The following is a 24,224-nucleotide window of genomic DNA, read 5'->3' on the forward strand; positions in this document are numbered from 1 at the left end:
AGGCTGGGTTTTTCCAGTGTCACGCACTCTTTCAACAGCTACCCTCGGAGGTTTAATCTTTAAACCACACAGGGAGTGTTCTGCAGCTTCCCTCTTCACAGAATCTCTGGGAATCCTACTCTCCAACAAGGGCCTTCAGGTCTGCTTGCAAAGAAGGGCTTTTGAGGCAGTTTGGGCACGGTTCTTCTGGTTTGGATTTGTTTGCTTTGGGTTTTTCTGGTGTGTTGATGGGCGGTTTTTTGCTCTTTAACTCAAGAGTATTTCCATGCTGTAGCATACACATCAGTTTGATAACACCAGCCACACACTTAACAAGATTTAGCTCTCTTTGGTTGTTACCTGCCTCACAAAAGCCCTCTTTTAGGGAAATGATACACAAGGGGATTAACACCAAGTAGCATTTTCAGACTAGCTATGCATTCATATTCCAGAATAAATTACGTGATCAGCTGCTAACCTGAGGTAAGCAAACAGACTGCACTACCAACCCTAAAATAGGTATTTTGCAGGGAGACAGAGGGAAAAGAAAGTTTTATTACCAGCTTTATGCCATATGTGGTCATGTGTTAAAAAACCACAGCGCCATTAGCCGGCCCCTGATATAGTCTAATCCAGTTTCCATTTCTGCACATCCAATTGTCCAAATTCATTTTTTAAAAAGCAGGCAATGAAATGTAACGATAAAATTTGGTTAATGTAATGTGACACAAAGTCAACAGAACTCCGTTTACACATCTCCCTGCATAAAATGAACAGGTAATGTTCCAGAAAACACTAACAACCTTTAAATAGGCTGCATAAAATTACATACTTTCAACTTTTTTCCCACTGTGACCTTTTTCCTCCCCTACATCAGAGTATTAGTTGTGGGGGTTGTTTTGTTTATTGAGTTTATCTTTAAAAACAGAAAGGTAAACTGCTTGTTCTCCCTCCTCCCATGCACAAAGAACAGCACTCACTGCCTCTATGAAGGACCTAAGGGCTGTGAGTCATTTGTTTTGGAAAAAAGCTCCCAAAGGCTATCAAGCAAGACTGTTGAGATAAAGCCTTTCAAGACTTACATCAGGGTTTCCCAGACACTACGTGTACCAGTAAGTGCAGACTAATCACATTTTGTCAGACTGCACACTGCTTCTGAAGCCATCTACCAGCACACCAGCGAGGCTAATGCAGCCATGAACTATTAGAAGCACATGCTACTCCATGTAAGAACTCTTCTGCTTCTGCATCCTCATGCAAGTTGCTTCAGAAGCAAAAGCTTCGGGGCTTTTTACAAAACGGAGACAAATGGGAAGCAAAACCAAGCAGGGTGAACTCGGGGCTCCTATTGCCAGCAAGAGTGAACACAGCAGAAAGCTGCAGAAAGGCTGCTCTGCTCCAAGCCGAAGGAGAAAAGAAGCCCCAGCAAACTGGTTAGCCACCCCACCAGCACAATGCTCGGAATTAGCCAAAGCTCTGGTTTGGTTTAGAAACTTTTATTCCAGGCATCTAAGGCTGCCAGCAACCTAGGCAGTCTAATCAAATCCAGGCCTTGTTAGAAGCAGTAGTTTGGATGTCAGTAGCTGTTTTCCTTATGGTTCTGTGTCAGACCTACAGCAGCATTTGCACTCAAAGCAGGACAGAGGTTATTTAAATCCAGCTATGGCAACACATCTCCCTCCACCAGCTGGGACATCGGGCAGTGCTTTTTAACAGCTAATATCTGCTAAATTAAGTGGACACACACAGATGTCCACAGCAGCAAGACTTCTCAAAAAAAATAACCCAAAACCAACACAAAAGCACAGGCATTTTGAAGAAAATATTCAAACGAAAAAATACAATAACAAGCACCAGCATGCAGTCTTACCACTTCCTGCCTAACAATGGTCAGAAAAGTAGCCAACACATTATAAGGGAGCATTCAAAGCAAATTGGAAAGTCTGGGAACGGACCAAATACTAACCACAATTCCACAGCACACAGTGGGACCCACCATGAGCACCTGTGTTTCCTTCACCTCAACAGCTAATGAAACAATTAGAAAAGCATTCGAAGAGGTAAAGCAGCACCCTGAAACACCTAAAAATACTGCTGCATCACATAAAGATATTCCGTTTATGGAACAGCCTCATGAAAAAACATGCATGTCAGTGTAAGCCCATAGGGAACTTTTATACAATTGTTTGAAAAAGATAAATAATTATACTAAGTACAGATGTAGCAAACAATTTCTTCACCTTCATTAAGTAACCAACATTCACACTGCAAGATCTAGTGTTATTAACAATGGCTTGGCCAAAACAATCCAAATAGTATTATTACTGCCAAGAGCAGAGACTTCCTGTTGAGAGGCAAATCCTCCTCCAAGTATGAAAAACATGCTCATAAAAACTAAGATTCCCAATTACCTGTGAATGAAAGATTTACCACTGTATAACCTTTTCTGCGACAAATCCATTGACGAGTAGCTTGTCATGAAATGGTGTATGTGGGGGGAAAATAAAAGCTATAACTACTAGTATTCATTAGGGAACTGTTTGTAACAATCTGGCTCAGGTAATGTGGGCACATCCAAGACTACAGGGAAAGTACCACCTTCCTACCAGGAAGGACAAAAGATCACACAGAGGTGACAGGCACTGCCTTTCATCATTAGCCAACTTATTTAGGGCAGGGGGGAAGCACTGCATGCCAAGTATATGGTATTGACATCTATCCATATAATGTAAAATCTAAAGCATAAGGAAAAATAACTTCAATTTGCTTTTTAGAAATATGAGCACAAAGTAGCACATTTTGGACTACAGCAGACATACAATTCGGGAAAACACTTGGCAAGGCAGAAGTGCATCCAAAAAAGACAAAGGAGTTACAAGGTTACAAAATAAAAGAGTAAAGCATTCCACACGGAGGAAAAAAACCTGAGGATGTACTAGTAACATCCTCTATAAACAAGAATAACAGGAAAATTCCTCTACCAGTAACAGCAGTGAAATACTAGAACAGACTATGAAGAAATATTGTGAAATCTCAAGGAAGAGTCTGAAAAAGTTATACATGTCAAGATAGGTTTATTGGATTCTTTCTTTTCAAGCTGCTATTTTTGGAGCATCCCTGTGCACAGGCAGCCCTTGACCTCGCAGCCAGCAGAGCACACCTGCAGGCAGAAGGTGCCAGCACCCCTTTCTGACACCGCTGTGGGGAGGGACAGACCCCATCACATGAAACCCCCCAGGCAGTGATGCAATTCCACAGGTATCCATCACCGGTGAACTCCGGCACAGGAGAGAGCAGCACTGGCAGAACAAGGTCAGGATCCAGCAGCAGAGTTACAAAATGTATTGCAGCACTTAGGTGCTGGTTTTATCACTCCCAGGGCAGCAGGAGGCTGTCTCAGAAAGCACAGAGTAAGAATCAATCAGCCAAATGTATCTGGCTCAGATGTTCCCAGACCATGGCTCTGCTCCCATGTCTGAGAAACACCCAAGGAGCATGCATAACACTATTAGGATCCAAAGCTACAGCTCAACTAATTTGCAATTATGGCACCAGCTGGTGGCCCAAAGCACCATGCAGTGTCATTTGAGCCTCTCAATGTCTATGGCAGTAAAAAAACCCCGATGCCTATAGTATCCCAACTTCCTTTAACATTCCAGAGACAAAGTTACATGCAGGAAATCAAGTGAGCAAGGATCTAAACACTCACTTATCATAGTTTAGGAAATGAGAAGTCTTCCCTGAATTGAGAATGTCTCATCAACATAAGTGAGACACAGCTCAGCAGTGTTCTTACTGTTTTTTCTAACACTTCTCCAAGTGATTTTTATTTTGACTTATCTGCCCAGGATAAACAGTCCCTCAAATGCAGCACTGTCTAGAAACGATCCTGGTAAATTACGAGCAGGCATCTGATTAATTCAGAGTCCCAGGATAACAGATTACAGAACAAGCTCTTCATGGTTAGAGCAGAACGTTCTGCCTCCTTACACGTGCGACTTCACAACATACAAAGAGTTTCAGGTTGCTGACAAAGGAACAAACAACCCCTTTCCACCCAAAAAAGAGAGCAGTGCTTGCCTAATAATGATTCTAACTCGGTGCTTCCCATACACTGGCAGAGACACTAAATTGTCTATTTTCAGGCTCAAAAAGCAGCATTTGTCCTAAATATTTCAGACAAGGTGTAAGAGACAAATATCTGAGTTTCAAATATTACACAAGGCAGTACACGGAGAGAGAATTTTTTGGGCATGGGGGAAGAAACAAAACAGAAGTTCTTCCTTTACCATAGGAGGCATTTACTATTCTGAGAACCAGAAACATGGTCCTCATAAATGATGAGGGACTGTGAAAAGTAAGGCTGTATAATCAACATCAAGTGTTACCTGTTTTTATTATTTCTGGAACCCATTAACCTTTAGCAATAATATTCCTTAAAATGAAACAAAATGAGACCAATAAATCCCTAAATGAAACCAAATTAATCCCTAAACAGACTAGAAAGACTCCTGGTTACAGTTCCCAACAATTTTTAATATAGTAAAATCATAATTTTGTTTTTAGTGTTTTTCTATTTACGTTTCAGTGGTTTCAATTATTAAGGTGCCTGGTGAAACTCATTCCATGTGGTTACTCAAATGGTATTTGTTCCAGCTGATAAGAATATGCAAATTTTTTGGTCAAAGAGTCTGGATCTTTATCTGCTTCTTTTAAAAATTCTGGATTACAGATGGCTTTAACAAAGACCTAAGCATGTACAGCTTCTCTTCACGTATTGTGCTCTGTCAGCTTTGCTGTCTGGAGGGAGCTGGGCCTGTTCAGCCCTGAGAACAGACAACGCAGAGGGGACATCATCAATGTCTCTCAGTATGTGAGGGAGGGTGCCAGGAGGAAGGAGCCAGGCTCCTCTCAGTGATGCCAGGCAATAGGACAAGAGGGAAGGGACAGAAACCAATGCACAGAAGTTTCATCTGAATATGAGAAAAAACTTTTCACAAAAACTGTGCAGTGCCCGAGCACTGGAACAGGTTGTCCAGAGAGGTTGTGACATCTCCCTCACTGGGGACATACAAGAACCGTCGGGACACAATCCTGTGCCCTGTGCTCTGAGATGACCCTGCTTGACCAGGGAGGTTGGACCAGATGACCTAGTGCAGTCCCTTCCAACCTGACCCATGCTGTGAAAACATTCTGTGGCACCAAGGCTGTTCTAGAAACCCAAGGACGTCAGGCACCCCAAACATCCACAAGTGCCCAGTAATTCCAGCTATGGCAATTTGTGTCTGTTCACCATCTCCAGACACGCATTAGCTTCTCAGATGCTGCAGTCCACGTTAAAGCCTAATTTAACTTCCATTATCAACCACTTCAGATGTTTATCCTCCAGCTGCCACTACTTCTGCCAGAGCATTAAGTGACAACAAATGGCCAAGCGTCAATCTTACCAATGTCCCTGAGAAACCTGGTGTCACTTGTCCTGTGTAATTCCAGTATCTGGATAAATTTTAACACCTTGGGACAACTCTGATAATTAGATTCAAACAACTGACCGCTGAAGGCTGAACAGCTATTAAAACACTCTTCCCAAAAAGAAAGCTTGAGAATTTTGGGCCTGTGGTATTTGGTGTTGGTTCTGAAATCAGCTTTTGCTCTCCAAAGGTCCAGTCCCTATGAGTAGTCTTTCATGCCAGGTGCATAAATACATATAAAGGATGAAGATTAGATGTTGAACCTTCTCTCCTACTTTTTATAACAAATTGGTCTGAATCTGTCTGCAAAAAAAGAGAGAAGAAAATGGTGTAGGAAAGTTTGCACAGATGTTCTCTGTGCTAGAATTAGGTCGGTGCCATCCATGCTCCCCTTTCATATACAAAGTGACAATTTTAGAAATACTGGCTAACGGAAGCTTGGAATTAAAACTTGCACGTATCAGCAAATTTGTATTTTTCAAAGTCTTGACTTCAGCATATATGGAGAGGTTATATTTTTAACAAACTGAATTTAAAAAACCTGTCAGACAGTACACAAGGTCTGTTTGCAGAATGACTGCACAAATTCCTGATCTGTGCATGCCATTTGACTCAAAGTGCAATCCCAAAGACAACAGGTCTCTGTTTTTCACATACCAATTGTTGGCTTGAATCAGTGAATTCATTGTCTGAGTCTGCATGACCACAGCCATAATGTAATTCAAATAAAGTTCTCGTTCCCCAAACTTTTGCAAGTATTTTGAATACTTTTTCGTATCCTAACATCACTTATTATTCTAAAGCAGTCTCCAGACTTGAAAACTATATAACTTTGTGAGGAAACAAAAACCACCCTACAAAGCCTCACATGATTGTGAGGCTGTTTAAAGAGCTTTCCATCAAGTCCTATACCTTAAGAGACTTGCACTTGTTTTTTGAAGGTTCCTTAGGACCAAAAGGCAAAGCACTGACTTCTCCCACTGTCCCACATTTCAGGTGGTGCCTGCTGAAACAGTGGCTCACTGCAGAACCTGCGGGAGCCTCTCCTGGCAGCCAGGTAAGCACCAGGGTGTGGCACAGCAGCCGGGACAAAGAGCTCCCTCCAGATCCTTCTCCAGCTGATAACAAGCCTGCTGGATGCTTACCAAGGAGAACTGCAATACACCAGCCCTTCCTCTGAAGAGAAAGCCACAGCACTGAATTCATACATCCTGTAGTATTAAGTACTGTATTCTAAGTTTAATTTACTTGATGCAGCCTAGATTTAACTCACCCAAAATCTCTACGCTTACGTTTAACTAACAATCCCATGCCATCATTTCCATTTTCATTGGAAAAATCTTTATTCCTGCTTAACACTTTTTGTTCGGTTCCTTTGCTGTACACACAGTGTAGAATCTCAACAGCCAAAAATGCTGTTCTTTGCAAAATTTATGCTGCAACGACAGCCAGAATCATGTCTACCCTTCATCAATATTCAGTTCTGGGTACTCCAGTGATAAAACTTAAACCAAGTGATTCAGTTATAATAGCAAGTGCCTCTAGACAACATTTCATTATCAATTTGCTGTCACTACAATTTGAAGAATCCAAATTTATTGCAGTATTTTTGGATTTTAATCTAGGTTCTGGTATTATTCACCTATGAAAGCAATTAGCAGAAAAAATATTCATTTATTAAATGGCCCCAAACAAACAGTGAACACTGTTCCACTTCCCAGGAAAAAAAAAAAAAAGGTTATATTTAAAACACCTAAGTACACTCTGATTTTTGCAGCTAGCCATCAGCAACAATACTGCAGAGAAACAAAACAGCCAAATACAAAGTTGGGCCTCTTAACTGGATCAGAGAGGTAATGAATTAAGTTCACAACTGCTTTTAAAGGAAACACAAGGCAGAGGTTTTATGTATCAAAAAGAGTTATCCACCTTAAAATGGGAGCTCAGTGCAAGTTATTTGTAAAGGCAACTCACTGTGGTCAGCAAATCTCCTCACTAGGTGTTACCCCTCTGTAATTCCAAGAGACAGGACAAGTATGGCCTTTCCTGCATCATTCACTGTTCCATTTTACAACCCAAAAGAACCTAATTTGGCCTAAATTTAAATTACATAACCTCCGTTCCTTTCAATGGGAGCTTTACAACCGTAAATAAAGACAGCTTTTGGTCCTGACATGGAAACATAATTGAATTTTCAATTAACTAGAACACAAGCACATTTTCTTATACACAGCTACATTCTCTCTTTACAGACAGCATCTAACAGGCAAAAATAAGCATTCTGTTGTAACTACCTGCACCTTCTGAGTGTACACTACCTGGGAAGGTTTTAAGCAACATTTCAGATTCCCCAGAGCAAATCAGCAACTCATCCGTTTCTTGCCTGTACTTCAACATTAGATTGTTAATCTCTTCACTATCTAGAGCCCACAAAATTTACACCTTCCATCACTGAAGAATTACTCCTACTCCTGTTTATGACAACCCAGGATATAAGAGAAATCAAGCCCAAAACCTTCATTAGTGTCAGATTAAGATTTAAAACATCCAGAAATGCTATGAGAAAATCCCTGGAGTAATCCTAACATTCACAATACACACACTATGCCAATCCACAAATATAAGCAGTATGAATGCAATGACCAGCATACAACTTAAAAGAGGAGTAAATTCAAGCATTTCACTAGACTTCAGCCATATCATAAATGCCGGGGTTTTTTTTTCGGTCAATATATCTCTTACACTGAAAAACTCAAGTGTCAAGCAAAACCCTTCTATCAAAGTCATGGTATATAGAGTGATGCCACCATAACTACCTTCTGAGGTCACCATGCTTCAGTTTTACAACTCGCATATCAAGGAGATAAAGGGAAGGCAGGTTAAAGAGCCAACTGATAACTACTACACCATAAAAATCTACTGACTTTTCTCCTGACATACAAAGGTCCTGTGAATTTAAAGTTTAAGGTCTTAGAACTCATATTTCTTAGAACATTACAGGTTCTAAGCTTAAAAATTTAATAGTCCTCTGTGTCACAGGATTTCTATTCAGTTTTCTGTGCTTTGCTCTAAACATAGCTACCTAGGAACAACTAAAAAAAGAAATAGGAGGGCAAGGAAAAAGAAAAACAAGCAAAACTGACCTGTAATCTGAGTAATAAACCAGGTACAGCAGCAGGACAGTGACCTGATGCAAGAGATGCAAGGAAAGCCCTGTTCTTGCTCAGTGTAAATCATACACAGGAGCTGTGCAAGTTTCAGGCTCTTCCCTCCAGCCATAAAAATTACGCAACATGCGCTGCCTCTGTGCTAGACACACAAAGAACACTTTTAAAGAAACGGTGCCATAAAAATATTACAGACTGCTAGAGCAATCACCAAAGTAACCTGTCAAAAAATTGTCAAAATGTTTAGAAAGATCTTCCCTTACTAGTGCAGGCCTTTATTTGCTATAAGGAATAAATCCGAAGGTGCTGTTTGGATTCTTTGAACTTCTTCATCTGCATATCCACTTAATCCACACTGAGGAAATTTTAAAATGCCCTTTTGGTCTTAGGGTAGCACAAGCAACATGATTGATCCTCCTTTTCATTTTACTTGCAAAGAAATAGATTCACTGCACTGTACTGCATACCATAAAGCAGGCTGCTTAAAAGAAGCAGAAATCACAATGACAGAGCAAAGGGAAGCAGCTGCAAATCTGGACTTCTGATTTGACTTCACCTAAATAAATCCCTACCACCCCAAAGGTTAAGAAGTTACATACAAAGGTAACACATTTCTGGACTTTGTTGCTACAGGAAGTTATGGAGAGAGATAAGATCAGCAAGCTACAGAGGAATTTAGAGGAATTCATGGGTAACAGGTTCTTAAAAAAAATAATAAAAGGAATCCATAGGCATGTTCCAAAACACCTCAAAACAGACAATGGATTCTAGGGTGCTGGCAGAGGGAAAGGAAAAGAGATCCCTACGGGGCTGCTGGCAATTTCTTCCAAGCAGCTTCTCTTATTGCTCCTCTCCAGGACAGTGTATGGGACTACACTGAGCAGTGGTCTGCCCCAGCAGGGCACCTCTCCAATTCCAATGCTACTTAAAATCTCTGTAGCTCACACAAAACCCAACTCCTTCCATAGGCAGGGAATCATGGAACGCTGGTATCTGTCTTGTTTAAATTACACATCCTGTTTTCTTTGTCTTGTTATCAAGGCAGTTAAATCTAAGATAGGAAGCAAAGTCTTTCAGATAAAAAGTCATTTTCTATTGTTTTAGGTAGTCAGAAGGAAGTCCCAGTTTAAATAAACAGCCACTCTGCCCAGGGATCACCACTGGGGAAATGCTGGCAAGCTTTCTTTTTTAATCTGACATTAATTTTAGATGTAACAGCTTTCAAACCTACTTGCATTATTTTATAAGTAATCTACTGCTACACTACTTTTGATATATTTTTATCTAATATTTCATAACAAACCAATCAACCTAAATCCAGTCCCTACAAGCCCTGTTCTCTGGTTATCAGGTAACTCCAGAAAAGCATTGCTCCGTGCCCCTCTAAGAGCAGTCTGTCAGATGGAAGGAATTCAGAAAGCACAATGCAGAATAAGACTGAATTTGAGACATCTAACAGATCTGTGAGCTCTGTGAAGAAACTGTGAGGAGTTCGACATCCAAATTTTATGCTGAAGAGAAAAGAAAAGAAAAGAGAGATGATGATAGCAGCAAAGGAGCAAGTGTCTGTGTGCTAGTGAGGCTGGTGTGTTTACAGGCAAGATGTGACAATGTTGCCCTCATTACTATCACACACACAGTGTTTAATCTCTGTGGTAAGGAATTATCCAGGAAAAGCGCTTAGACTTCCAAGAGACACTAAACCCAACAGGAAAGCTGAACACAGTGAACTTTACAGGCTTGCAGAGAGACACTGCCTGCAGTCCTCTGAAGAATTTTAAAGCAATCCCAGCTACATAAGTTATGATCTCCCACATCTCAGCTCCCCCACGGCCACTAAAAGGATGGGAAGTTTGCCAATCCTATCACCTTTAACTACTCAAGACTGATACAGCAGTGTCTGGCCAGACCTGCTGCAGTGTCAAAAGAGAAAAACAACTCCAGCTCTTGCTTCAGCTGGAGACCTAACAATAGATGCAGTGCATTCCACGGACCAAACAGAGCTGCAAATAATCCCAGCATTTTTTGCCATGGTCACACGGAGTACACAGGCTGTCACTGAAGTTCTCCCCAAACTGGGAAAATACTGGGGGAAGTCTTGGGGCTTCTGTAGCCTGCAGCCACTTTTTAAAATGGCTTTTTATGCTATTGTCTCTGAAGATGAGCAAATAGATTCAGAGGTGGTTTGAGCTGACCAGGCCTTGCCTAAACCATAAAGATATTCTAAAGCTAGGAAACAAAAATTCTCACTTTTAGACGATAACCTGTTTTGCAAACAAGGCATATAAAAGATCTTTTTAAATGAAAACCAAATTTAGGATTGATATTTCAGTTGCAGTTTGTCCAGTTAGTCTAAATCACAGAGAAAAAAAACCTAGAGATCTCTAGAGGAATAAAATGTTTTAAAAATTATTTTAATTAACATTAGAAAAATTGTTCCACTAACTTCAAAATTTTGAGGAAAATAATAGCAAAGAAGCAGATAACAGTTTCAGACAAAAATTCTGCTTCTAATTTCTACAAAGCTTGCAATGAAATACAATTTTAGCAAGCACTCAGTGAAGCTTAGACAAAGCAGTGATCAGGTAAGCCTTCATAACATTTATTTTGACCAAGCATAACTAAATTCCAAAACCTTGAGCTAAGTTATTGGAAAAACACAGAAAACAAGGAGGATGGCTATATGCATTACACAAGCTTGTAAAACACCACTACCAATAAAGTCCTCTTCATCCTATTACATTTTTTGGTATTAGCTCCACAACTGTTGGGCTATAGAGATGGCCTTGTGGATGTTCTCCTGCTCATCCCATCAACAGGTATCTGTAACCCTACAGTAATCACCTGGAAAGCATCCTTGGCAGAAAGCTGACAGAAAGACACTCACTGCCAAGTGAACATTTGTTTCGTTAAGAATACCACTGAGAGAGGTTTAAAATGCAAGCATCTATTTCAGGTTTTCACTTGTGCCTTTGCTGGCCCCTTTGGTTAGGACTGGATGTGCAGCTGGGAGCAAAAGGCAGCGCTCGTTTTTGAAAGGCAGGTGATGCTCCTGAGAGGAAAAATGGCCACTTACCTCACACCTCTGGATTTCACTTAGAACAGTAAGTTAAGCTCTCTCTGTACATGGAATTTGCTGGATAAAAAGCTTGGGCACTCTCCCCGCTCCTCTGCTGATGTCTTTTTCCACACTGTCTATGAAGCTTTTTAAACCTAATATCCAACAGGGAGAGAATCGGCATGAAGTTTCTCACTTAAGCCTAAAGATACTCAGCAGTGTACAGCAGATGAAAGGGATTCCATGGAAAGACCATAACTACAAATAGTAGCTTGTTGCAACACAAAAGGAAAGCAAAATGCAAAGGTTCTCACATTTTCAAGCTGTTTTGCAGACACAAGTGGTTATACTGTCACGTTCTAATAAAAATTCAAATAGTTTCAAATAGAAGTAAATAATCCATGATTACCAGTTTAAAAGCTTATCCCCTAAGTGTACCAAGTAGCTACACAGAAAATTAGTATTTGATAACCCGGTCTAGCAGTATTTCCAACACTTTCAGACAATTATGAAACACAAATAAGCTGTGTACAAAGGAGACAAACCACCTGTCTCTTCAACTAGTATTTTTGCTAGATGCAGAAGCCAGGAGCACTGCTAATTACATCTCAGCAAAACTATCTCTCATGGTACAAAGAGATTCATTTTCACGTAAAAGTAATTAATACTTACAAGTTTTATACTGTAGAAGAACATACTGTAAGTCACAAAACAACCTCTAATGCATTAGACTTCCTTAAAGGTTTCTAAACTATGCAGATTTATTTTATGACAATATACCTCATTCTCATACCTCATGGAATTTCTGCTGAAAGTCAGAGCAAATTTAAGATTCAGCAGAGAGCAAATTTAAGATTCTGCTACAATCTACTGCAGCAAACAACAGCCTGGGTCAGACTGAAAGGATTTTAATCAGGTGCCTGCAGCACACTGGTATCACAGTAAGGGAACAAAACCTGAAGCACAGTGCAGTTGTGTAACTACAGCAAGAAGAGTTTATGGTAAAAAGAGGGTTATTCCTGCAAAACCAACCTCCTCCCCTCTTTCAGGCCATCATCAGTAGGTTGTAGCCCAACATTTTACCCCAAAAACTGGTCCACCCTGCTTGGATGCCAAGAGGGTAATCCTTCACAAAGCGATCCCTGAGCATTACCAGGGGAGCTCACACCACTCTCATTCTTTACACTTTAGTCTTTTCTCTGCAGTACTATCAGTGATACCAGCAACAGATTGCTCCACGCTGCTTTTTACAAAGCTCCTGTCCTCAACTGTGCAAAAATTTGCAAGCTTCAACTACGACTGATGACTTTTTTATGTATTTTGTGTCTGCATTTACTATGTACCTTCTCCCCATGAGAAAAGCCTGAATGTCACAGCTACGAGCCTCAGTTTTCAGGAGACTGCAGTTGTTTGGATTACACTGAACAGATACAATTCCAAGCTGTGACACTCAGCAACATTTTCCAAAATCTACTATATTTCAGCTGGTGTTCACAACCTCAGCCCATGGAGGGATGTCAATCAGGTTTGCAGAAGCCCATGGCCCAGTGTTATACCCAGAGCAGATGTGAGGTTTTGAATGGAGAAGGAAGCAGGCTGTCATGTCTATAAAGAGCCTATGCTTACCTTCAATCACAAGAAAAACACAAGCACAAACTATTAGTAAAAACTGCTAAAAGAAAACAATTGCATCTTCAATGCCACTTATGAACTAATGATGTCAAATAAGCCTCCAGTTCTTCTGGAGTCCTACACTCATTAGCACAGAGGGCAGATGCTGTCAAATGACTTTGTTCTTCACAGCATTCACAGGGCATTTTTGTAAGAGATGTATACACAAAATTACTGTAAGGAGAGCAGAAAGGAGATTTGAAAACCTTATTCAGACACCAGATGCTACACTCAGAAAATATATCAAGTGCAGCTTTGCAATGCCTGTGCTGCAGCAGAACCATAAAGAGATGGAAGAGTATTTTTGCTATCAGAGAGGACAGGAGCCCAGAAGAAGATGCAAGCAGGGTAAGACTTCTGACTAATATTGGCATACTGGAAGAGTAACAGAAAAAAACAAGTTCAGGTCTATGTTTAGATACATTTCAGGGAACAGATGCAAATCAGGACATGACAGACTGGACAATAATCATCAGCCTTAGCTTCCAAAGGAGGTGGACCAAGTGGAGAGTAACAACTGGCAGGAGATCTTAAAAACAGACCACAATGAGAGATTAATGAAATTGGTGAGTTCAATCTTCAAAAGACTCAGGAGAAACACATAAAAGCCTCACATACACTACAGTAGCTTCAGAGAGAATAAGCTGGTCTGTACTATCCATGGTTAGTGAGTATGGAAGCATTAATACACAGAAGGAAGATTTAAATAATGTAGTGAGACAACACCTCCAAGGAGAATTCAGAATGGGAAAAAGTTTCACAATAGAGATGATACCATCTCAGATTAAAGATACATTTAAATGAGGCGCCCAAACTGCAACCTACAGACCAGAGCCTGCAGGAAAAATCTGTCTGCCCGGATGGTCTCTGGCATCATTTTTCTCTGGAGCCTCCAAAGATTTAGGCAGAGAACGTGTACAGTTATTTTGAAAAGCTGTTCCTTGCTGCTGAGGGTACCACAACACCTCCTTCCTTAATAACTAGGCCTACAGCTGCCATGTAGCCAAAACTCACAAAAGTGACCCATCTCATCATTTACTGTACACCATTATTTGCTGTAGACCATTTATTGCACTTCCAGTTATCTAAAAGGAGTCACTGAAGTGGACTGTTTCAGTCAGGTGAACGTTATCCATCTTTTATCTGTATGGTAAAGGGGAAATCGGCTTAGTCCAATCCGAAGCACTTTCAGAGAAAGCCACCAGGTCTAACCTGCACAAAGCACTAGGACAATGAACAAAGTGTTCCAGTCCTGTCTTAAAAGCTCATGGATAACTATTGATAGATGTTAGCTTGGCTGAAGTTAGCAATTCAAGGAGACCACAGATCCCTGGAGCTTGGGTTCCTGGCAAGCACACCTTGTTGTGATCACAGTTTGTTTCCTCCATGTGCACGCTCTACTAACAGGACAAGAACTACCAAGTTACAGTGATTTTAGGGAGCACATGCAGTGACAATCTAGCTGTTCCAAATCTATGCACCTTTCAAATATCATGGCACATTATATTTGGCCTATTATTTCAATTTTTAAAAAACATGAAAAATTACACTGTATTCTGGTTTAAAAATGAACTCCAAAGTTAATAAAAGTACATGAGTTAAGAGCACTGCAAAGTTCTGGTTGCTTATTTATGAAGGAAGGAGTGACTTGCAGTTGTAAAACCATTAAAAAGTCTTAGTTACATACTTACTCCTCTCACCCCTCCCACCTTTTTTCTCAGACTGCCTCTGACTTTGGATAGATGAACTGAGGAGTAAACGAACAGCTAGTAGGTTTCTTCATTATTCAATGTGTAGTGACGTTTTTTGCACATTAATCAAAACTTGTTCTGAATACCAAATTCAGAAGTTATTCACAGTTTAAGCACAGTGTCATAAAATATAGCATTTGAGAGCTTCAAACTTGAGCACAGCTTCTTTTTAAGAAATTAGCAAAAGTTGGAAAGTAAAGGAGATACAGACGGGAAATTGTTTCCTCCATGGGAGAGCTGAAGCACAACAACTAGTGCACCCAGTCTTCTGATGTTGCTCATTTAATCTGATGTTGCTCATTTAATCAAAGATGATCTAGGAGCTTTTGTCTTCAGTGGCCATCTAAGATTCTCTCTGCTTTGAAGGACTAAGGTAGATGCTGAATAATTTAATGTTTTGACAGATCAGGCCCACAGTCTTAAGTTAGTCAGTAAGAAAACAGGCCAGGACACAACTAATGAACACCCCTGACAACTCTCAAGCAGCACCAAAGGACGGAAATTCTTTGAAAAATAAGAAGCAGTCAGTGCTTGCAGAAAACACTGAGCTGAGTCCATGAAATCATCTTACCTTCAAGCAATTCCCTATCTCATTCATTAGAGACTTTCCAACCTCTGCAAATGAGAAAGACAAGCTAAACAAAAACAAAACAAAGCAGGCTTCAAACCACCATCTATTTCTATCTGCAAACAACAGTCCAGGCTCTATTGTAGGGGAGGAAAAAAAAGCATAAAATCATTCACATGCTCCAACATCCTTTTTGAGATAATTCTGCATCTGGTGTATGCATACAGGTATTAAATAATGACCAAGGACTAGCAGGGTAGTGTCACTGCTCACATATACACAAAGATTGTACTGATTTCTTTTCAAGAGCCAAACAGAACCTTGGACTACTAGTATCAAATCTAAAAGATCTGTCCCAACTTAATTTCAGTTTGAGGGGAAAGATGATGGATATGAAAAGCTGACTGTTTAGTTGTAGCCCTATTTATAGCAGCATAGCACCTGAACCTAACTTTTAAATGCTCTGTTCTACAATCAGAGTTATTCCCACAGGAGCGTTTCCAGAACATCCACTTTCTACTCTGAGTTCCTTTAAGATTTACCTAAGTAGCCTATCAGCACACTACTTAAAACTTACAGCTCAAATTTCCCACTTTCCTGGGTATATTCTAGAACTTCTCCATCTACACACTAAAATAAGTTCATTTCATTAAAGTTACAGATGAAAATGTTATCTTCACAATTAAATTTCATTCTGCCTCCCTTCTCAACTGGAGACATTTTTACAAATTCCTACTGTTTCCTGTGCCAAAAGACAGAACTAAAACAAGCCATCATAGCATTGAGAGTCACAAGCAGTTTTCTTTCTCATCAAACAGTTGTGCAACAGAAGCAGAGATCCCTCTTCCCAAAACAGAAAGCAAAAAGGCCCCAAGCATCCCCATCCATGTATTTAAATTATTTCTGTGACAGAGCTCAGTTTGATCTCACCAAATGCCATAAGAATTTTTTAGGCTGCATCAAGTTCTCTTTGTGTACACAAAGGTTTTTTATTGGGCCTGCTTGAGAGCAGGCACACAACTCCCTGGCACTGAGGTCTGAATTAAGCATCAGACTACGAGAAAGGCATTTGTGTTACCAAAGGCTGCTTGCTTAATGATGCTTTATAGATTAGAGACACCCCCTTGGCAAAACAAGCAAGAGAACAGTACTGAGAGGTGTTAGGAATCTTTTCCTAGCTTTACTTCAACTCTTTCTTTTGGATTCTGCTTTATTAAGAAGCCACACATAAATGCATTTACTATAGTTTTTTTTTAAATAATAAACTGCTTTCAAATCTGCTTCAGATTTAAAGAGATGTTAGACAGTTCTAAGAGCAAGAAAGTGACAGTATTTGACCTGATAATTTAAATACCTATCTTAATTTCAGCTAAGATTTTGTCAATTGTCTCTCAAATCCCACACGAAAATTCAGAAAACTGACTAAAATAAGACGATTACACAGTATAAACATCACACCACCTGAGACACAATGCTTACGTTACAAAACCACAGTATTACAAATCCTCAGCTTTCCAGTTTCTGTATTTCAGACATCTGTATTGCTTGACAGACTTGGAAGCAAAGATCAAATTAACATCCTCCTAGATTTCCAATATTTCTTTTGCCTTGTTTTTCACTACAGAAGGCTAACTAGATTATAAAATAATGCCTTACCAGATGTTGTCATTTGTCCATTACTTAATTACTGGTTCCAGAGCCACAGAGGGTAATTTTCCCAAACACGCTCTAAACATTTATTCCAGAATCCACTGAGAGCAAATGTACAGAATTCAGATGCTGAGACCGGTTGGGTTTAGCACTGGGGGGAATGGGGAGGTAGGCAGAGGAGGTATGAGCATATTAACATTAAATTTAATAATTAAAATTTAAGCAGATATTTTGGTTTAAAGATTCACATAGTGCCATCTGCATCATGTATAAAGACTACCACAATTCGCAGCCCAATATTTTTCCCATATAACAAATTTCTCCCTTTTGAAGTGTTAACGCGTTGCTTGGCAATGCCATCCCACCTCGGGGAAGATAACAGATAACCACCACCCCTTTTTGTCTGCTTGGAAGCCTGATTGTGTTGCACAGGTGTCCCATCCATCCGAAAACAAAGAGAGGCTCTGCAAGTGCACTGACGTCAGGCAGCTCCAGCAGCCCCAGAATAGCAGCTCAAATACATACTTCATACTCCAGTGCTACAGGAAGCCAGAACCATACCCTCCTGCTAAAGTATAAAATGAACGGGCAGAGATATGTGCTGGGAATACCAATTTAATATATCCTGTACTAAGTGACATTCTGTTTGTTGCATAGCAACAGGATTCTACTGCAGAAAAACAATATGGAACTTCTTTTTTTTTTACTTGCCAAGCTACAATTAACCCCAGTGTTCCTGAGAAACAGAACATCCACAGAATAAACATTACCTTTGTCACCAGTCCACCAAAGATGCTATCTCCAGCATTTACTCAGTTTGACATTAAAAGATTCTGTGCATTTAAGTGGCTGGAGGGTAGGGTGCTGCCAAGAGAAAATTCCCTGATGCAGAGTGCATACGGCAAACAACATTTTAATTCTTTAGTAATGACCAATAAAAAGTTCTTAGATGCACACAACTTCCATTCTTAAGCATGAAATGCTTTCCTTGTTTTACAGTATTTCTGTCACACTATGTAAAAAAAAATTATGGCACTCAAATTTTGAAAGAAAAGTATATGGTTTTATTTCTAAATGGTTTTGCTTTGTTTTGTTTGGGGGATTGGTTTTGTCTTACAAAATAATAAAAATGAGCACGTTCCCAAACTACTTTGTATTTAAAATGAGTTTATCTTTGGATTTCATTACAATGTATGTACACTTAAAACTTAAACTCTGTGCCTCTTCACAGGAAAGTTTTTTGTAAGACAGTACAAATTGCACAATATTTCCCCACGTTCCCAAAAGAACAAGAAAATTACAATCACTCAAGTGGCTGGGAAATCGATACATCATAAATTATATAAAAATATGCACCAGCAAATTGGAGAGAATCCTCTCTCAGGTTTTTGTTTCTTTGCTAGTTCTTTCTTAAACACCCTCCCCATTCCAAGACAAGACCAGGCTAAGCCCCCTGACAGTTACAACCAAAATACCTGATGAGTGGGTTTTGGGGTGAGTCTAGTCCCTACACCCACCCCAAGCACAGACATAGTCAAGGACCAGGAGGCTAGTTCAATTCAGGAGGGAAAAAAGTGAGATTACAAATACATGGATTCAAAATCTGGTGAATGCTGAGACTGGTACTACACAAACCACCAAACTTGCAAGCATTCCTCACAGTTACATGAACAGTCTTCATATCAAGGTTTTCTTTTTATTGTTGGAGCAGGGAGCACTGCAAGGGGAGAGGTCACTTGCTTTGCTTCCAGAAAGAAGAAAAGAAGGTATGGAAATTCAAGGCAAGATATCCAGGATACTCAGAATTGGCTTACTTGTACACTCCTCTATCCTGTGGTAACTGGGGATTTCAACAGTGAATAAATAAAATCCTACTATTAGGTATTATTAAGCATTAGTCATGTCTAAAGATGCAAGCCTTGCAATGCAATTCACTAGTATTTGCATCTTACAGATTTACTACACAAAAGTCACACTAGCAACCAAGTTAATGTCTTCACAAAAATAACAGAGATGGGCTCCTTAAAAAAGGCATTCCAAGCATCCTTCTTCCCCCAGTGATTTCCAGTAGTCAGATGCTTCAAAGGAAAATACATCTTTATGCTTTACATGGAAACAGTGACATTTGAAAAGTATTTTCACAAGTTTACTTTCTGACATTGCTCTCTGTAATGCAATCTCCACTTCCTTTATGCAGACATCAACTTTGTAGAGTAATACAAAAACAAATAGCAATTTAAATAGATCCTACAGCTGCTAACCTGTTTTCAAGCACCCAGTTCCTTAATCTCTGAAATAAGAATTACACCAAATATTGTTACGAGGTCACACATCAAAACTATGAGCTACTTATGAAAAAATAAACCACACAGTAACATTTACCTGTATCTGCAATGTGCCTGCAACAATCCACACAGTACAAAATCTCCACACGGTGTCTCCAAATAATTGAGCAACTTTCTGAGGAACTAAGCCTTTGGATGTGTGAAATTACCTGTGTCCTGTTCCTCACCACTGCAGCAGGTGATCTAATAAAAGATATTGCCTCTCCTTATAAAACTTTTGTCATATTTATAAGCTTAGACCAACACAGCTACAGCAACAGCATTCATAACCTGCAAGACAACCTCTGTGTTTGTCATATTGCCATCCATTTGTGGATTTAGCTATTGTTGGAAGCTATCTTCCTGCGACGATTACAGGAGCAAAGACCTGTTCTATCAGTTACTAAGAAAGGTACACAAAATAAAAGGAATAGCCTTTGGTTTCAAAGCCACCTTTTCATTATGCCAAGGAAGATTCCTGAAGCCACCCTATTCCCTCAAATTTTATGAACAGACTACTCAAAGATTCTGCCAGAATACAAAATCAAATCCCTGAGTGCAGCAGTCCAGATTTCTTCACCTCACAACTTAGAAGCAAGGTCAGATGTAAAGTGCAGCAGTAATCATTCTGAGGGTAATTCATACATGATGCAGTTAACAAACCAAAGGCTGCTGGACTCATCACAGCACTGTGGAAACTAGAACAATGGTGCCACCACAATCCTTCAGATTGCAGCATGAGACCTTTAACATGCAAAATCTATTTGACTGACTTCTTTTATGCGTTTACTGCTTTGGTCTTCTTCCTCAACCCCAAAGTAAAAATTTTCACCAAAAGCCACTACTGCATTTCCACTCAGTAGCTAAAAACCCAAGGAAACCATTGAAATGGTACAGAAACCCCATTCTCAATTACTCTCCAAAACACGTAACACTAAAGAATCAGCTGAACTACAGCTGAACAACTTGTGCTTAAGTTCAAACACTTACTACTCCAGTGCTCTAATCATTCATATCCTCATCCTCCTACTCATGATTAGACACAGGTTCCCTGATAGTTTTCCAAAATGGACCTCTCCCCTCAGCCTTCTCTTGGTCAGAACACACTGAACTGGAAAGGTCTTTCGTGTCCTCCCTCATCCCTCAAACAGCAGGATCTAGCCACGGGGGAAAAAGCACTGACTACTAGAGACTAGAGACAGAACTACTGTCTCCACTCAGCTTCAGACCAGATGGTTCATATGAGACTAGGAAAGAAGTTCTGTGTTCCAAACATGTTTATTTCATATACATACATCAGACACTTCCTGCACCATCCTCCTGTTCCACTCACACTAATGTGATTCAACTAAGTAGACTGGTGTATAGCAATAAATTGAAATACAATCTATGACTATATTCAGAGATTTCTATCAAAGCAGAAGTATCTGAAGTAGGAAAAAAAGTACCTCTAAATATAATTTAAAAATAAATAAATCAGCATTTCTGCTACAGTAGTGCATAACGAAAACCAAACCAGATCTGTTCTTAAGTAGCACATTTAGTGAATGAACTTACATATACAAATGGTAAACTTCAATACTGATCATTTTCCTAGTGCTGTCATTCACTATTTTGATTCATTATCTCTGCCAAAAATAGGCTCATTTGAATTAGGTTTCACTATTTGGTCAGTCTGACCACATCATCTATTTCAGACAATAGGTAACTATGTTTATTCTGAAGTTGTAAAGTCCATTTACCATCATCCACAGTAGCCAACTGCAGATTTCTAAAAACAGGATTTGAAAATGCATTCAAGAACACAATACAAGTTTTCCAGGAAAGCTTCACTGCATACAGTTTTAAATACAAATCAAACAAGTTTTTTTCTTTTAAAAAGATCAGTTTTATTAAACTTAGGCAGGGTACTCTTAAAAAAGAGCCAGCATTGTTTAATGGACTAAGGCTTGCCAAATGGATCATACATTTTCCTCAAATACCAACAAGAGTTCAACACAGGAGATATAATAAAAGGTGTACACATCACTGTGCACTGTTTATAGAAGACTCTTTTATAGAAGCTTTTAAAAGAAAGCAAAGGGCAATGAGATTTTTATAGAACAGGAAAATACAGGGAGAAAGCAAGTTTTCAAAATGAGTAGCAGTGTATGGTGTTCATTGTAATGCATTATTGACATGAAAAACATACACTAGCTAGAAAAGGAAAATTCTTGCTCATCTGGAGCTGGAAGCTTAGAGCCTGAAAAAAGCCACATATTCAACATAAGTTGTTTGAAGAACTAGTGATTTTAGGCAGCAATACTACCAGGTTCAATGCCCAGATTTACTTAGAGCATATGCTTAAGTCACATTTGCAAAACCAACCAGAAAGCTGAAAGGAACCTTCAACTACCAACCACCTCTTTCCACCAATGCCAGTAAAAATACCACTAATGCAGCAGTATTGAAAGTTATGTTGGAAATACATGAACTACAACAGTCTTAAATCATCCTTCCATTTAGTACTTCTATTTTCAATCCCATACAATAGGAAAAAAATGCAACTTAATGGAAATCTCCACAAAATATCAAGATACAACTGAAATAGAAAAGTGTTCACCAGGAGCCAGGTGGGACCACAATAAAACTCTGCCTTAACTACATGCCCTTCAAAGCATTTCAGTTTAAAAGCTGCTTTCACTGTATGGTAACCACAAATAAACTCAGAGCAGTCAGTTAAACTACATTTTAGGAAACTGCTTTAAGGACATACATAGAAATTTATTTCCTCTAAAAAGAAAACTTAAATGTTTCTTTACCTGCTATAAAACTGCAAATAATGCATAATATAGGTCTTAGCTATACAAATGACTACTTTTGCTCTTTTACCATTCTGCTTAATCCCAGGTTGTAAAAGTTCTCCTGTTTTGAACTAGGAGTCAAGTTCAGCGAACAACAACCTTGCCTTACCTTCTGTATGGAATTTGCAGTAAGTATAGATTGCTTTGTAATCCAGTTCAGGAAACAGAAATTTCAAATTTGTGAAGAAAAGACAATGAAAGAACAATTTCAAACAAACCCCTTCCAATTGTGTTTGTGCTGCAAACCAAAAGTTTAGTTATTTCTGGCAGCACACCAGTCCAGCAAAGTAGCATTTTTATATCACCCTCTGGAGTGCAATCAATTTCCACTTCTTTCTCCCATACTTCACCTGGTGTCAGCACCTTTCTTTACCATAATTTAAAAAAACAAGAAAGAAAAAACACACAACGCCAACTCACACACTTAGCAAAGAAGCAGACCAGTTTTGGACTAAACTGAAATCGTTTTTACTATTTTTCTTTCACATACAACAGCTTTGCCTGGAGAATTTTCAGTATGTGAAACTAAGAGCAGATTTTTTTTTTTTGCCTGAATATTGTGTTTTCTTTTAATGAGCCTTGCCTAAGGATTACCCACAGAGACAAGAGAGTTGTACTTCAATTCCTCACATTAACTTGTGCATTGATTCCCAAAACATGTGCTTGTTACAAGCAGTTCAGCTGGAAAGACTAATCCGAAGTGGATTGACACATCAGCTCACATCCCACTGAACAGTCCTGTTTTCTCCACCAGGCTGTCACCAGCATTTGGGCAGGAGACCCAGAAAGATGTCACATCACCTCCCCAGCAGCAGTTCCATAAGTGCCCACAGAACCATAACATAAGGAGCAGCACACACCACCACATAACACCACCAGAGGCTGGTAAGCACAACACTCACATTCTCTCTGAACACTTCTAACATTGGTCATGCAACAGCCACAGTGAAGGAGACTTGTCATACATGATAACAGGGGAGAGGTTTGGCAATTAGGAGAACAATTCATTAGGAGTATTTGAAGTAATAGTCAACATTTTCCTCTTTAACCAGTACTGCTACGGAGCATTTTCAAATCAGACTCAATTACTTAGATATATGTTTTTGTATCTCATGCTAGAAAATTTGAAAGGCAAAATAAGGCGGTGCAGCTATTACTAAAATGGGAAAAAGTTCCTGTATATTATTCAACTAAAAAAAGTTCCATACAAACTATGTTCTCCAGATTTGTGAGAACCCATGGCAAGTTAGGGCAGGAGAGCACAGCACGGACACAACAGTGGCTCCTCACCTGGCAGGTTTAAATACAGGCAGGTAAAAAGCAGCTTCACTCCCACATTGATCCCAAGGGAGATTCTAACAGCCCAAAAATACAAAATAGTTGTACTGAATTCCCAAGGACTGGGAGGGCAAGGGTGGGATCGGAGAGAGAGACAGGCACCAACAAACATCACAGCTGACAGTTCAGCAAGGTTGATGTGACTTCATTCTCTGCAACATTTAATTTGAGCTACGACTAGAAGTCAAGTTTTTTTGAATCTAACACAAAAAGCACTTATCTTCTGCTCTCTCTCACCACTACAGCACTCTTAAAACCTAAACATGCCTGGATGTTTAAAGAGCTGGCACGTGGATTTCTCCACTGCTGAGTGGAAGCAGGCATGAACTGTCAAAAGCAATTCTAGATGAAAGGTCAAAGCAAAGAAGGGAATAATATCTGTTTCACAAAATACATTTGCTCTC

The 24,224-nt window shown here is 39.6% G+C and overlaps 1 protein-coding gene across 8 annotated transcripts in view; it reads right to left on the bottom strand.

Moving 5' to 3' along the window:
- Window positions 1–24,224, bottom strand: part of ENAH (ENAH actin regulator) — a 90,156-nt gene that overhangs the window by 60,301 nt on the left and 5,631 nt on the right. For 6 of the 8 annotated variants that reach the window (XM_068185919.1, XM_068185918.1, XM_068185917.1 and 3 more), the window contains exon 1: window positions 17,681–17,775. The exons of 1 other annotated variant lie outside the window; for it this stretch is intronic. In XM_068185919.1, coding sequence (XP_068042020.1) covers window positions 17,681–17,760 — 80 coding nt within the window. In that variant the 5' untranslated portion in view covers window positions 17,761–17,775. Of the gene's footprint in view, window positions 1–17,321; window positions 17,467–17,680; window positions 17,776–24,224 lie in introns of those variants that run through there. One more of the 8 variants, XM_068185915.1, reaches the window with a different exon arrangement.

This window comes from Anomalospiza imberbis, chromosome 3 (genome assembly GCF_031753505.1).
Source record: "Anomalospiza imberbis isolate Cuckoo-Finch-1a 21T00152 chromosome 3, ASM3175350v1, whole genome shotgun sequence".
Classification (NCBI taxonomy): domain Eukaryota; kingdom Metazoa; phylum Chordata; class Aves; order Passeriformes; family Viduidae; genus Anomalospiza; species Anomalospiza imberbis.